The sequence below is a fragment of the Aquarana catesbeiana genome, linkage group LG08 (genome assembly GCF_042186555.1).
Source record: "Aquarana catesbeiana isolate 2022-GZ linkage group LG08, ASM4218655v1, whole genome shotgun sequence".
In the NCBI taxonomy this organism is placed as follows: domain Eukaryota; kingdom Metazoa; phylum Chordata; class Amphibia; order Anura; family Ranidae; genus Aquarana; species Aquarana catesbeiana.
This window is the reverse complement of record NC_133331.1, coordinates 195,615,300-195,631,055: the sequence shown is the minus strand read 5'-3', so window position 1 is coordinate 195,631,055 and position 15,756 is coordinate 195,615,300. Positions and strand designations below refer to the sequence as shown.

Sequence of the window (15,756 nt, the reverse complement as noted above, 5' to 3'; positions counted from 1 at the left end):
AGATGTGTCCGCCGCAATGTCGCAGGCATGACAAAAAAAAAAAAAAAAAACACTGCCATTACTAAAAAAAAAAAGAAAAAATTAACAAAAATGCCACAAATCTATCCCCTATTTTATGAAACGCAATAACTTAAGCGCAAACCAATCAATATACGGCAATTGCGATTTTTTTTTTTTTTTTACCAAAAACGTAAAAGAATACAGATTGACGTAAACTGAGGAAAAAATTTGTTTTGTTTTATTATATTTTTTGGGGGGATATTTATTATAGCAAAAAATATTGCTTTTTTTTTTTCAAAATTGTCTTTTTTGTTTATAGCGCAAAAAATAAAAACCACAGGAGGTGATCAAATACCACCAAAAGAAATCTCTATTTGGGGGGGGGGGGGGGGGGGGACGGGACGTCAATCTTGTTTTGGTGTGCCGTCGTACGACCGCGCAATTGTCAGTTAAAGCGACGCAGTGCCGAATCGCAAAAAGTGCTCTGGTAAGGAAGGGGGTAAATCCTTCCAGGGCTGAAGTGGTTAAGAAATGTCCTCACCCCTGCTTAAATTGCCCAGGTTTGTAAAACGTTTACCTTAAAGTGGAAGGACAGTGCATCTGTTAAGTATTCACAGCGTTTCACTTTTTCCAAATTTTGTTATGCAACAGCCTTATTCCAAAATGAAACGTGAAGGACGTTTATTTGAAATCTTTGCAAATTCATTAAAAATAAAAAAATAAGAAAAATAAAATCACATGTACTGTACATGCAAGTATTCACAGCCTTTGCTCAATACTTTATTGATGCACCTTTGGCACCAATAACAGCCTCAAGTCTTTTTGAGTACGAAGCTTGGCACATCTATTTTTGAGCAGGAACTTTCAAGCTCCATTAGGTTGGATGGGGAGTGTCGGTGCACAGACATTTTCAGATCTCTCCAGAGATGTTTAATCGGGTTCAAGTCTGGGCCACTCAAAGACATTCAGAGTTGTCCCATAGCCACTCCTTTGTTATCGGTGAGCTTAGGGTGATTGTCTTTTTGGAAGATAAACCTTCATCCCAGTCTGAGGTCCAGAACGCTCTGGAGCAGGTTTTCATCAAGGATGTCTGTACCTTGCTGCATTCATCTTTCCCTCGATCAGGACTAGTCTCCCAGTTCCTGTTGCTGAAAAACATCGCCATGGCATGATGCTGCCACCACCATGCTTCACTGTAGGGATGGCATTGGCCAGGTGATAAGCGGTGCCTGGTTTCCTCCGGACATGAGGCTTGCCATTCAGGCCAAAGGTTTTTGTTTTTTTTTTCAATTTTTATTAAAGTTTTTTTTTTATTTTTTTAAAGGCTAAAGGGATTAATCCTTGTTTCATCAGACCAGAGTTTTTTTTTTCCTTTTGGTCAGAGTCCTCTCAGGTGCCTTTTGGCAAACTCTAGTTGGGCTGTCATGTGCCTTTTACTGAGGAGTGGCTTCGTCTGGCCACTCTACCATACAAGCCTGATTGGTGGAGTGCTGAAGAGAGATAGTTGTTCTTCCAGGTGGTTCTCCTCTCTCCACTATAGCTCTGTCAGTGTGACCATCGGGTTCTTGGTCACCTACCTGACTAAGGACCTTCTCCGATCGCTCAGTTTGGCTGGGTGTCGCCCTCTAGGAAGAGTCCTGGTGGTTCCAAACTTCCATTTACGGATGATAAAGGCCACTGTGCTTATTGGGACCTTCAAAGCTGCTGAAAATTTTCTGTACCCTTCCCCAGATCTGTGCCTTGATACAATCCTGTCTGAGGTCTACAGACAATTCCTTAGACTCCATGGCTTGGTTAGTGCTTTGAAATGCACTGTTAACTGTGGGACCTTATATAGACAGGTGTGTGTGCGCGCCTTTCCAAATCATGTCCAATCAACTGAATTTACCACAGGTGGACTCCAATCAAGTTGCAGAAACATCATCTCAAAGATGATCAGTTGAAACAGGATGCACCTAAACTCAATATTAAAGCGGGAGTCCGGCGACCAATTTTTTTTTTTTTTTTTTTTAGGTCATTGAGACACTTTGCTAACCCCAAAATAATACTCACAGTTTGGGTGTAATATTTCCGCCTCTGTTTTCGTACTGAAGAATAACTTAAAAAATGAGATGCTGGCTGTTTCCATCTTGCTTGTGGGCATGTAAAGCCCACAAGCATTGATTTCCTGGATGCGGTGAACGCTGTTCATTCACAGCTTGTTCACGCGCATGATCATTGTTCCCGCACTGAATCTTGGGAAGCCTGACACTAAGCTCCCAGGAGACAGTGCGGCGCCGGGGAAAGGCAATAAGCACGCCTACTCCCATGGGAGGAGAGACAGGAAGTGCCACAATAAAGTACAATATAAAAGGTAATTACAGCGATAACATTTTTTTTCGTGCGGCATTTGAACATCTATGCAATTAACTGAAGGGGGTAAGATTAAGTTAGAAATTTGAGTGGAACCCCGCTTTAAATGTCCTGGCAAAGGCTGTAAATACTTATGTACATGTGATTTTTTTAGTTTTTTTATGTTTAATAAATTTGCAAAGATTTTCAACAAACTTCTTTCACTTTGTCATTATGGGGTAATGTTTTTAGAATTGTGAGGAAAATAATGAATTTAATCCATTTTGGACTAAGGCTGTAACATAGGGGATGGCAACCTACGGCCCGCCACCGCTAAATGCCCGGCCTGTCAGTGCCCGTGATGAATTCACGTGCACCGACCCCTGGACAGGCAACTGCACATTAAAACAGCAGGCCATTGGCTGCCGGAAGATCCTAGCAACCAATCACCAGCCTGTTAATGTAAAAAGGTAACTTTAGCAGTTCCTGCCCCTCCATCCAGCCCTGTGATACTGGCCTGTGCTCTGGTGTACACTTGTGTAAGGTAGGAGAGTTCTACTTCACAGTGTGTGTTTATGGGGTGGGGGTGCAGGGGAGCAGAGGACACTATGGGGGTACAGAGGACACTACAGGTGGGGTGTGCAGGGGACAGAAAACACTGCTTTGGGGGGCAGAGGACACCATGGGAGTGATGTGAAGGGGGACAAAGAACACTGCAATAAGGGGGGACCATATTAGGGACCCCATCACTCCTGAGGGCAGGAACCCCATTTTCCATAGGGACAGGTACCACATCTCCAGACCATGCTGACTGGCAGGGCGTCAGCCACTCTTGGGTGCGAGGATGGGGAAGGGGGTAATAAAATCTGAATCCCTAGCCACATGCTCGCTCAGGGTGAACTGGCTTTGTATTAGTGAAGCGCCTTAACTACTTTGCACCCGTAGGGCGTCCAGGGACATCCTTGACTTTCCGGGGGTATATCTGAATGATGCCTGCAGCTACAGACATCATTTAGATATTGGCTTTTTCAGCCGGCGATTCCCTACACTATAAGAATGATCATATCGGCTGTTCCACCGCGTCCCTCCCCCCCTCGCCGCTCTCCAGTGCTTGTACCGACTCACCGCTTCCATCGGTGAGTCGGAGAACGGATCCGCTGGCCCCAGATGGTGATCATAGAGTTTGCCGGAGTCTCTATGATCGTTCGGAGGCCGGGCACGATTTTATTACGTCATGCCTGGCCTCTGCATTCAAAAAAACGGCGCTGCCTCGGCTGGGAAGCCTTGATAGTTTTTTTTTAATTTTATGTTTCCCAGCCTAGAGGTGAGATGTGGGGTCTTGACCCCATAACTCACTGTATTACATTCCTTGTAATAGGAATAAAAGTGATCATTTTTTTTCTTTTTTTTTTTAAAGTGTCAAACTAAAAAAAATAAGTCAAATTAACAATAAAAAAAAAAAAAATGAAAGCGCCCCTGTCCCTGTGAGCTCGCACACAGAAGTGAACGCATACGCAAGTCCCGCCCACATATGAAAACGATGTTCAAACCACACATGTAAGGTATCGCCGCGAACGTTAGAGCGAGAGAAATAATTCTAGCTCTAGACCTCCTCTAACTCAAAACATGTAACCAGTAAAATTTTTTAAAGCGTCATCTATGGGGATTTTTAAGTACTGCAGTTTGGCGCCACTTCACGAGTGCAATTTTGAAGCGTGACATGTTGGGTATCCATTTACTCGGCGTAACTATCTTTCACATTATGCAAAAAAAATTGGGCTAACTTTAATGTTTTTTTTTTTTGAAGCATGAAACTTTTTTTTTTTTTGGAAAAAGTGTTCGAAAAATTGCTGCGCAAATACCGTGCGGGATAGAAAGTTGCAACTGCCATTGTATTCTCTAGGGTCTTTGCTAAAAAAAAATATATATATATATATATATATATATATATAATGTCTGATGGTTCTAAGTAATTTTCTAGCAAAAAAAAGAGTTTTTAACTTAAACAACAAATTGCAGAAAAAGGCTCAGTCTTCAAGTGGTTAAAGTGAGGTAAACCTGTACTGTTATTACAATGTCAGGATTATTATTCTCTTCATTAGCAGGTGAATGTGGCCCTCCATGCAGTCACGTACATTAAATCCGGTCCTCAAGTAGAAAAAGGTTGTTGACCCCTGCTATAACAAAACGAAATGTGTAAAAAGTGAATACATGCCGGATGCACTGTACACGTGTTTTTAACCACAGTCCCAGGACAAGACCCCACATATAGCCCTCTTGATCAATGATGCCCGGTTCCCTACACTTGATTAAAGACCTCCTGCACTTTTTCCTTAAAGCAGCAATGGAAATTAAAATCCCAAATTCATACACCAAAAAATACACAAAGCAAACTTATTGCTGAAGTCTTCCTGTCATTTCAACAATAAAAACATCCACTTAAAATTTTGTGAACGCATGTACTGAAGATCAGGTAGCAGCCTTACAAATCCGAGCCACAGATACCTAAAGGCGAAAAGCCCAGGAGGTACCTACACCCCTGGTAGAATAAGCTCTCACCCTAAAAGGGAGGAGCTTTATGTTTCAGACCGTAGGCCTGAATGATCAACTGACAGACCCAATTGGCACTGAAAGGTGCATGCCCCTTCTTGGGTCCTTTTGGTAAAACAAAAAAGGTGTCTGTTCCTCCGATCTCAGCAGATCTAGACAAATAAACCTTGATTGCCTGGACAACGTCCAATGAATGCAGTCGTCTCTCTTCCACCGAGCGAGGCTGAGAGAAAAAAGGCGGCAAAATAATGTCCCGATTTAAATGAAAGGCCGACACCACCTTTGGCAAAAGGGAAGGAACAGGTCGTAACACGACCCTGTCGTGGTGAAGAATCGAGTATGGTTACTTGCACGAAAGGGCCGCCAACTCTGACACCCTTCTAGCCAAGGTGATGGCCATCAGGAAGGCTTGCTTGCATGACAGCAAGTTTAACAGAACTTCCTTGATAGGTTCAAATGGTTGTTTCTGCAACACAGACAGCACCAAGTTCAAGTCCCAAGGACACATAGGTGACCTAATGGGGGGGAAGCAAACGAGTCGCCCCCTGCATAAAGTTTTGGACTAACGAATGGGATGCTTAAGTCCTTTGGAAGAAAACTGACAAGGCCGAAATCTGACCTCTGATTGTGCTCAAAGCCAATCTGATTTCCACAGCCGACTGTAGAAAAGAGAATTCTCCCAATCACGTATTTACGGAGATGCCATTTTCTGGCTTCACACCAAGCAATACAAGTCTTCCAGACCTTCTGATGAATTTTCCTAGTGACAGCTTTTCTAGCATTCACTAGGGTAGACACTACTGGTCCCGAGATACCACAGTAGTTCAGCACCCTGGCTTCAATAGCCATGCCGTCAAATTTAGAGATTGTAAATTGGGGTGGATTATAGGACCTTGACAGTAGATTGGGGCGACGTGGAAGCGCCCTTGGCCAGTCTATTGTCAGTCTCACAATCTCCAGGAACCAGGACCTTCTGGGCCAGGCTGGTGCTACCAGAATGACTGGAACACCCTCTCTCCGAATGCTGCACAACAAATGTGGAAGGAGAGAGATTGGAAGGAAAAGCATAAACTAGGGAGTACTGGCTCCATAGAACTATCAGAGCATCTGCTCCAATTGCCAGAGGATCCCTTGTTCGAGACACAAATTGCTGTAGCTTGTTGTTGAACCTGGATGCCAAGAGGGCGACCTCTGGCCGTCCCCAACGCTGGCAAATTTCCTGGAATACCCCTGGGTGTAGGGACCATTCCCCTGGGCAGATCTGCTGGCGGCTGAGATAATCTGCCTTCCAGTTCTCTACTATGGACTGCAGATCTTATTGGCACATGTCCCTCTGCCCAGGCTAGTATGTGGTTCACCTCCTTCAGAGCTGGACTCATCCTGGTACCACCTTGGTGGTTTATATAGCAGTGGCATTGTCAGACTGAACCAGGATAGGGCAGTCCTGAAGCTCCACCGTCCAGGACCGTAGGGCCAGACATACTGCCCGTAATTCCAGGATGTTGATGGGCAGGATCTGTTCTGTCCCTGACTATTTCCCCTGAGCCCTTCTAGGGTCGCCCCCAAGCCTGAGAGACTGGCATCTGTAGTCAGTACTCTCCAAGTTACCGGGAGAATGGATTTTTCCCTTTCGCAGGTTCTGATCCTGCAACCACCAGTTTAGGCTTAAGTGTACCATAGGCGATAAGCACATTAGATAATCCAGGGCTTTTCCTCTTCTGTTCCAAGCCAACAAGATGTCCTGTTGTAAAGGCCTGGAATGGAACTGGGCATAGGGCACTGCCTCAAAAGGGGGATACCATCCTCCCTAGAAGACTCATAGGGAGCCGAATGGAGGGTTGGCTGGTGCCCTTATCTGACACACCTTAACCTTCAGGGCACAGATCCTTACAGTTCAAGCAAGAGTATTCTTGCCACCTGTATCTAGGATCAGACCTAAATATTTTTGACTTTGAGCTGGTTTCAAGGCTGACTTTGCTATTTATGATCCAGCCTAAGCTTTTCAAATACTGCACTGTGCATATTATGCTCTTTTCTAGAGCCTGTAATGAGTGATCTCTGAGCAGGAGGTCGTCCAGATACCCAAGCACCAGGATTCCTTGAGCCCTTAAAAAGACCCAGTACTGGTGCAAGGACATTTGTGAACACCCGGGGAGCTATAACAAGTGCCACAAACTAGAGCCACAAACTGAAAATGACGTTCCTCTACTGCAAAACGTAGGAACCTCTGATGAGGCTGAAAGATAGGTATGTGTAAATACGAGTAGGCTAGAAAGCCTCCCCTCTGGAATGAGGCTACTACTGAGCGGACAGACTCCATCCGAAAGGACTGTATCAGCAGATACTCGTTCAGGGATCTTGGGTCCAAAATGGGCCTTATGTCCCTGTTGGGTTTCTGAACCGTAAACAGGTTTGAGAAAAACCCTGTGCCCCTTTCGGATACAGGAACCTCTACAATCACTCCTTGATGCACTAGATGTAGTGCCTGAAGCAATAAGTTTCTTTTAGGAGGGGGAATCCCCTGCAACTCTAGCTTGTAATCGCGAGATATAAATTGAAGTGACCACTCATCCTGAATTATTGTTCTCCAAATGTCCGCAAAGTGCAGCAGCCCCCTCCCCCCCCCCCACTCGATGGAGTGGGGGCATCCCCTCAAAAGGAGGGCTTGGTACTGGGTTTAGAAAAATTTTGGACCCAGGGCTTCTTCTGGCCTTGCGGCTTGCCCCTGGCCCTAGCGCCCTGTTGGCGGAAGAACCGCCTTGACGCTGACACATTTGAGGAAGCAGTCCCTGAGGTTTTAAACAAGGGACGTCTGGTGCTTTTCTTCACTGGCAGTAGAGAACTCTTCCCTTCTTTTGGATATATTTGTCCAAATGATCACGAAATAAATGTTCCCCATGAAAAAGGAAAGCTGCCAATAACTTTTTACAAGGAAGCTCGGCGTGCAAGTTCTTAAGCCACAAATGTCTGCGCATATGTACAGATGAGAGAGCCAAATGTAAAACCTGCTGTATTGAATCCTTTAAGGCGTTAACAGCAAAACACAGCGTTCGAGGAATATCTGTCTTACTTTTAGGCAGATCATCCTCATGGTTAGGCCTATCGGGCCGTTTGACCTAATCCTTTACGGACTGGCAGATACCAATTGCTGCAACAGCTGGCTGAATAGCTGAACTGGCCAAAGAAAAGGAAGCCTTTAATAATGACTCCAGTTTCTTGTCAACAGGGTCTTTCAAGCCCTGTGCGTTATCTACCGGACAAGTTAAGTTCTTGTTCAAGAACAAGCTTTTCATCCATGGGATATAAAAGGGAAAACCTCTTAGGAACAAAAATCCTGTCATGATGTTCCCAATCAGCATACATCGCCTCTTCCAACGGGGTGTAGGGGGAAAGCCTGTGCGGCCTGAAGAGGCCTCAGGGATCCCAAAGAGGGCCAGGGGGCTCAGTGACCTCTGCAAGAGGCAACTTAAAGGCAGAACGATCCATTTCGATCAGAGTCAGGATCAAAAGCCTCTGCGACAGCGAGGCAGACCATCAACTGGATATCTTGTCCAGATTGCTCGGAAGCAGACTCATCTGCCGGGCCCGCCACAGAACCCTGAACTTTAAGCACTTCTTCGTCCTCAACCCATTCCTTCTCCAGACTAGGAGGCTCTGGTGAGGGGGATCTGTCACGCTTCTTGCCACCCTGTGGGGTGGAGGCAATCATGCCAGCAATCCTGTGCTCTAACCCGGCTAGGGCCGAGGACAGTTCATCCTTGGTAAAAAAGGGTGAAGCAGCAGCGTTGACTGTAGGCACAATACCAGATAGGCACAGCGGCTCAGATTTCCCGGAAGCCTCTGTTCCTTCAGGGGATACAACACTAGAGATACAACTAGGTTCATCAGGAACTACTGATGACATAGGTGTGCCCTTCTCTGTAGTGTTAGTTCCGTTCCTCCTTTTTTAAGACATTTACCAGCCATAAAGAGTACTTGGGTGTAGTATTAAAACACCTCAGAAGGGAGACCCTTTAATAGGGCTCACCAAGCCCCTATGTAACAATCCTGCTAAATATCTTTAGCCTGCCAAGCAACACATGGTGACTCACATAAGGAGTAATGAACAGCTGCAAGTGCCTGCTTAGAGCCTGCTCTGTGTCCCACAGCTACCTTCTGGAAGCACCACATGTTTAGCCTACACAGCTTAAATAAGCTGGGTGTGCGCGGAACGTTCTGTGCGTGCACGTGGCCCCGGCGAACGGGCGCGGCTGTATTCGCGTATGACGCAAATCTTTGTGTGCCCAGATAAAGGCTACTGCGCATGTGCGGCAAAGCCGCATGCGCCATGCCCGTCAAACAACTGGGCACAGCAGCACTCTTGCGAACGCACGTGCACCATGGTGAACCAAGGCGAAATGGCGCACCGCCATGCGCTATCATTCATGTAAAAAACAGCCAGACACAAGCAAAAACGGTACACTTTGCAAACACCCACAGCTAGCCCAAAACTCCCCCGTATGGTCACCATACACAGGTGTTCAGCCTCCAGCTAGCTTGACTGATGGTTACAACCACCGGGACAACCCACAATAATAAGTAAATGGGTTTCACCTTACCTGTCCAGGCACAGGGCAGCTTAGAAACTAAGAGCCCAGACTTCACCCGTCACAGCGGGTTCCTGTCACTTGAGGACCTTCAAGGACTGGGTACCCTTTTCATGTTTAGGGTCCACTCCCTTGGACCTGTAAAGCACCCTGCAGGAATGCCTTAGCGCTGTGGTTTCCAGGACTCCACTTCGCAGGGTGCAGTGCCCGGAGGCCGCATTACAGGCAAAATCTTGCAGGATATTGAGTCTTCTTTACGAGGCTCAGGTACCATTTATCTAAGCATATAAAGCCTGTGTCAAACGGATCCAGTCGGTAAATCCCTTGATTCATTTAAGAACCATTTGTGGGACTAGAGACCTGGAGCTCAGAGTTCAAACAAACCATGCCATCCACCTTGCAGACACTGATAAAATAAAACTGAAGTACTTCCTGTATGAGAGGGGTAACTTCCTGTCCTGACCTTTTGATCTACCAGTATCCATTCACCTGGAGATGGAGTATAACCCAACAGGTAAAGAATGTTAACCTGACTCTGTGCCCCATGATGTATGAAAAAGAAATATATGGTTTTGAGGGGGTTTGTCTTTCCAAATACTATAAAATGAAAACCTTCATATTTTTTGAGAAATTTGTATATTTACATTTTTGCATATGTTCGATTTGAACCATTTTGCAAAAAAAAAAAACGCAATGTAAAAATTACAAATATTTGTTATGTATTAACGCCATACATGAAGCTTTTATATTTAGTAGGAATTTTGTAAAATTAGCTGTGCTTTTATCTGCTAATAATGGTTTTAGTGTATTTTTTGCAAATATATAGTGGTGTGATAAACATTTGCGCAAACACCGCAAAAAAAAAAAAAAAAATCTGTAGCACTTTTATTCTATTGATCATGCGCTTTCAGAAAATATAAGGTTGGGGGGGGGGTGTCTTTCACAGATTCGGAAAGCTATAAGTGAAAAATAAAAAAGGAAAAATTACAAAAACAGTCTGGCCACCTGAGTGTACAAACTGGAGTACAGGGTCTGGCAGCGAGAGGGTTAATCCATTACATTTTAACTACATTTCTTTTCATATCAGATTTACATGGGTAAAAAAAAAAAAAAAAAAAAAAAAAAAAAAAGGCAGATTTCAAAATAAGGTTACATATAGCACATTAGTGTCTTTTTTTTAAAGAAGCCCTTGTGTTTTTAACACTGCAATTAATGTTAACGATGCAAGCCTCTACCAAAATGCAGCAACTAACCTGAGCCACTTTTACAGAATTTTGAGTGGAGCCACCAGCGTGATAATCGACATTGAACCTTTTCACCAGCTCCTCAAACCTGCAAAACACACCACAAGATGTGAGTCAATAAGGAGTAAGTTCCTGTGAGAGGCATTCAGAGCTAAAATGTAAATCTGTAGTGTTAGGATGTGGGTCAGCAGGATACACTGTGCTCATTAGTTTCTTTACAAGGTGTGAGCTGAGAAAACCAAGGTTAGACATGCATAAAGAGACCTGGGAAGGCACGACCTGCACATAAACTATGCTGGCACAGAGACAAGACTGAAAAAACAAGGATGAGTGTGTGGGGATTTTTATTTTTTTTCGGACTACAGTATAGTCATTATTCATAGATGCACACATCGACCTGCCATTTCAGCCAACTAGTCCATGTAAGAGAAACAAGAAGCAGAACCCACTGAAAGTTAGCATTTTGTAATGTGATGCAATATTTTGTTGCGTCATGTAATTCTGTTACATGTGGACTACCTTAGATACCTTTTCTTTTGGTTATTTTTTTTTAAACAGTACAATAAATCACTGGGCGGCCTTTTTTTTTTCTCTATCAAGTGTGTGTCATGGCTTGTATATTTTTGCATCATTCTTAAGCTTAAAACAGTTCCTTTTATGTAAATGTATCTATTTTGCTTAAATAATTGTTAAAAAATGCTTGAGGTATAGAAGATATCAAGGCCAGAAAGCCACTATTTGGCTGCGAGATCAGACAGACTTAACATGCAAGTTCACGTTTACAGAAAATCTGTAAGGTGAACTTACACTGGACCCCCTTCCCCATCGAACCTGGTCCCGTTGACCTGGGGTCCGGCGATCACCCGTTCTGACACATCGGGGATCTGAAATCCCCGCAGCTTTCTTGCCTTTTCTCCAGCGCTGACAGGGCAGACTAGGCGGGCTCCGATTGGTCGGCGCCACCCATGTGACTGTGCCGACCAATTAAAATGCCTCCTCTACGTACCTTTATGAGGTACGTTTAGGAGATTAAGACGACCAGCGGTTGTCTGATGTGTCAGAGCATGTGATAGTTGGACTCCAGGTCAGCGGGACCAGATGGGGGGGATGGGGAGGGTGTCCAGTGTAAGTAACCTTACAGATTTTTCTGTAAAGGTGAACTTGCCCTTTAAAGAGTAACAACTTTGGTTGAGAAAAAAACATTCCTCTCTGGGTGATCTATGTACATTACAAGGAGTTTGACAAAACTTTGTTGCAAATTCCTACCTTTTGTTATTCTGAAGAAATCCATGTGTGTTTGTATGTGTCCATGTGCTAAGTCTAATGGGAGTGGTTTCATAATTATCAACCAGCTGCTGCACCTGCAGGGCACTAATGAGGAAAATTGCTGTATCTTACCAAAAATGACATTTTTGTTGCAGGGGGGGATGTCTGAAATCTAACTTGTATCCTAGAGCAGACTTCAGGGGAAATCAGCGAGTCAAATCACACAATCGGGAAATGGGATGTGCCCTGTACACATTCTGTGGACAGAAAACCTGCAGGTAGCCATATTGCATTGCATTTTACAGAAAATTACAGCAGCTGCAGATTGAAAAAGGAAAGGTAGGTTTTTAACCACTTCCCACCCAGCCACTGCACATGAACGGCCGGGTGGGCTCTCTCTCCTGAGTGGACTTTCAGGAATGTCCCTCAGAAGGAGCGGAATCGTGCCCGCGCAGCGGCGCGATCCCGATGCGCTCGTGTCACCCGGACACGGCGCATCTCCAATCAGCAGGAGGGCTCTGCGATTGGCCCTCCTGATCACATGACGGCCGTGTCGAATCACAGCCGTCATGTGATGTAAACACAGAGCCGGTTGCTAGGCAATCGGCTCTCCTCACACGGAAGTTGTCAGTGAGGAGAGGAGAGGGGAGGGGATCGCTGCAGCCAGCTGGTGATCAGTGAGTGTGAGCTGTTTTTTACAGCTTTTTACTCACTGATCACCAGTCTAGTGACCCCACACATGTAAAAACACAAAACAAACACTAAGTAAACACACAATGTCCCCAAAACATGTCCCCACATAGTAAAAACACGTCCCCCACATACGTCCCAGTAAAATCACATGTCCCAATGATTATCTGCACACATATCACCTGCGCACATCTGTACATGATCATTTGCGCACATGTGTCTGTGATCACACAAACCAATTATTATACACTTAACGGGATTTTTTTTTACCAAAAACATGTAGCAGAATACGTTTTGGCTTAAATTTCTGACAAAATTTGATTTCATTGGATTTGTTTTAAAATAGAAAGAAAATGTGATTTTTTTTCCAAATTTCCGCTCTTTTTTCGATTATATCGCAAAAAAATAAAAAAACGGAGTCGTAAATAAATACCACCAAAAGAAAGCTATATTTGTGTGAACAAAATGATAAACATTTAATTTGGGTACAGCGTAGCATGACCGCGCAATTGTCATTGAAAGTGTGAGAGCGCTGAAAGCTGAAATTTGGTCTGGGAAGGAGGGGGGCGAAAGTGCCCAGTATTGGGGTTGTTAACATTCGGTTACAAAATGACTTGTGTCGCAATTGTATACAATATATTTTTCCCCCCACAAAGGTGGAGTTACCCTTAAAGCTGGCCACACATGGGTCAGTTTTGTTGAACGAATAATACTGATTTGATTCTCCCCATCCACATATTTGATGTGGATATGGTAATCCTCCCTGTGGTGTCATTTTGTTCTGACAATGGGGGGAGACTTCCACGCCATCAGAATACACAGATCAGCACTGCAGCCCATAGCCTGCGCTACTAATCCAGCAGAAATATACTGACTTAACAGTCAAACAGAAGTCATTAGATCAACTTCTGCTCAACCACAGTGGCCACACAGATTGAAATTCTTCTGCTCCCTGTTGAACAAGCTAAATTTTTATCCTTGTATGGCCCACTTTAAGGTAAACATAAGATCATTCACTGACAAGCAACTAGGTGTTAAGAGCCAATATTCCAGAGATCCAAATTTCTATGGGTTTTAATTATAGGATTTCAAATAGTGTTCCATTACACAGAAGTTTAGCTGGGGTAAATTTTGGAATAAGGTTATACAAATTCTTTTGGTTTGAATGTGCATCTGGAAAGAGGTGAGTGAGCATCACAGCATGAATCCATTCTAACATATGACAGCTCACAGATCAGATGTGCCATATGAAACTCGTTATCATTTGATGTATAAAAACATGCTATTATTTCCATAGCAACCTTGCCTCTGACATCTCTTACAAAAGACTGGGAAATATAGGAGTTATTTTCAGGTTTCAGAATTATAGTAGGAGTTATTATAGTCAATCAATCTACAGAACATATCCTAAAAATGTATATAAATATCAGGGTAGGGCAACAACTACCCCAAAGTCAAAGTTTAGGACCCCCCAAAAAAACACATTCAGTAAACCCAGGAAGTGCACACCTCTCTCAGCCATAAAAAATACATTTGTTTTTTTTTTTAAATCACAGAAATGAACAAGCAGTGATTACTAATTTATAAGTAGCATAAAGCAGTCCTGCAACTTTGTGTAAACATTTACGCTATACTATGCTAACATTTTTAGTTTCAAACTGCAGCAAATTCAATGTGTGAACATTACAAAAAAAAAAAAAAAAAAATGTAAACGATTTAAGAAAGAAACCATTAGGCTCGGTTCACACTGCCGTGACTTGTTATGTGACTGGAGAGCGTATTTCTACCCTGAGCATTTCCTACCCATTACAACTGAGCAGCCCATGTGACTAGTCACACAAGTGAGCATATACACAGTGGTAAATGACAGCCCACTCCTTCCTTCATGCCCACTAACCAGCTAAACACAATGAGGCGACACAGCCTGTGACTGGCAGAAATCCACCCACACCATGCAATTGCCAAAAAATACAGCATTTCAAATATATATTTGTATGACAACTTAAAGTGGTTGTATACTTACTTTTTTTATGTTTACCTACAGGTAAGCCTATAATAAGGTTTAGAAGATATTCACTTTGCATGCAGCCACCGACGTCAGCAGCGCATGCGGTGTGAATGCCAGGCTAAAGGTCCGGCATGCGCGGGAGTGACATCATCACGGCTCTGGCCACTCATATCGCCGGAGCCGCGAACCAGGAAGACACGCCGGGGGCAAAATGTCAGCTCCCTCAGCGTGGACCGACCTGCTATACGGGGACCTTGTTCTAAGGTAAATATTTCATAATAAGCTAGTATGCAACTGCTTTAAACAGTTTATTGATTATTTTTATTCTGAATCCCATGAACATGTGACCAGTAGCAGAAAACTGTTTCCCTGCAGACAGGCTGGGAAAGATCTAGGTCATGTGATAGCTGTATATCAATTAGGGAAAAGGTACATAGATTTTTTTTTTTTATATATTAAAATTACAGTGCCATCATACACATACATAAAGAGAAGGGACAATGTAAATTAAAGTGTGTGTGTTTAGTATCACTTAAAGTATAGAGTGAAAGCCTGCAGGGCTAGATATTGCACCTGTAGCTCCCAGGTGCAATAAAAGGCCAAGATTGGAGGCAAAGCAGCTACGTGCCCTCTGTGCAACCGGTTTAGAGTTTTAAGCTGGACTGGATAAGCAACAAAAAAAAAAAGTGTAGGATACAGAACCAGATTGTACATGGGAGAGGGGGAAAAAAAATGGTCAACTGAAGCAGATTGTGGCCAGTGGGGAGAGGGGAGGCAGTGATGTTAGACTACAGGTGTAATGCGAAGTGGTGGCAACAGGAGCAGACAGGCACGGGAGCAGGCAATGAGGCAGAGGGACATGGACAAGAAGGGGGAAACAGGAAATTTAAGCACCGTTCTTCCACCTTTTTAAGTCAGAACAATGGTTGCAGAAAAGAAAAGAAAAGAAAAGAAAAAAAAAAAAAAAAAAAAAATCGCACCATCTATGGCCTGGCTTTAGGCCATGAACATGAACCATGAACATAAAAACACCAAACACGATTGAGCTTTGGAGGGTCGTAGCTCGGTGACCTGAGGGATA

At 43.9% G+C, this 15,756-nt stretch overlaps 1 protein-coding gene across 6 annotated transcripts in view; it reads right to left on the bottom strand.

Annotated features, from left to right (window-relative positions):
* ADK (adenosine kinase) overlaps window positions 1-15,756 on the bottom strand; it is a 315,535-nt gene that overhangs the window by 157,565 nt on the left and 142,214 nt on the right. For all 6 annotated transcript variants that reach the window (XM_073596766.1, XM_073596760.1, XM_073596764.1 and 3 more), the window contains one exon: window positions 10,721-10,799. In XM_073596766.1, the coding sequence (XP_073452867.1) occupies window positions 10,721-10,799 (79 nt within the window). The remainder of the gene's footprint in view (window positions 1-10,720; window positions 10,800-15,756) is intronic.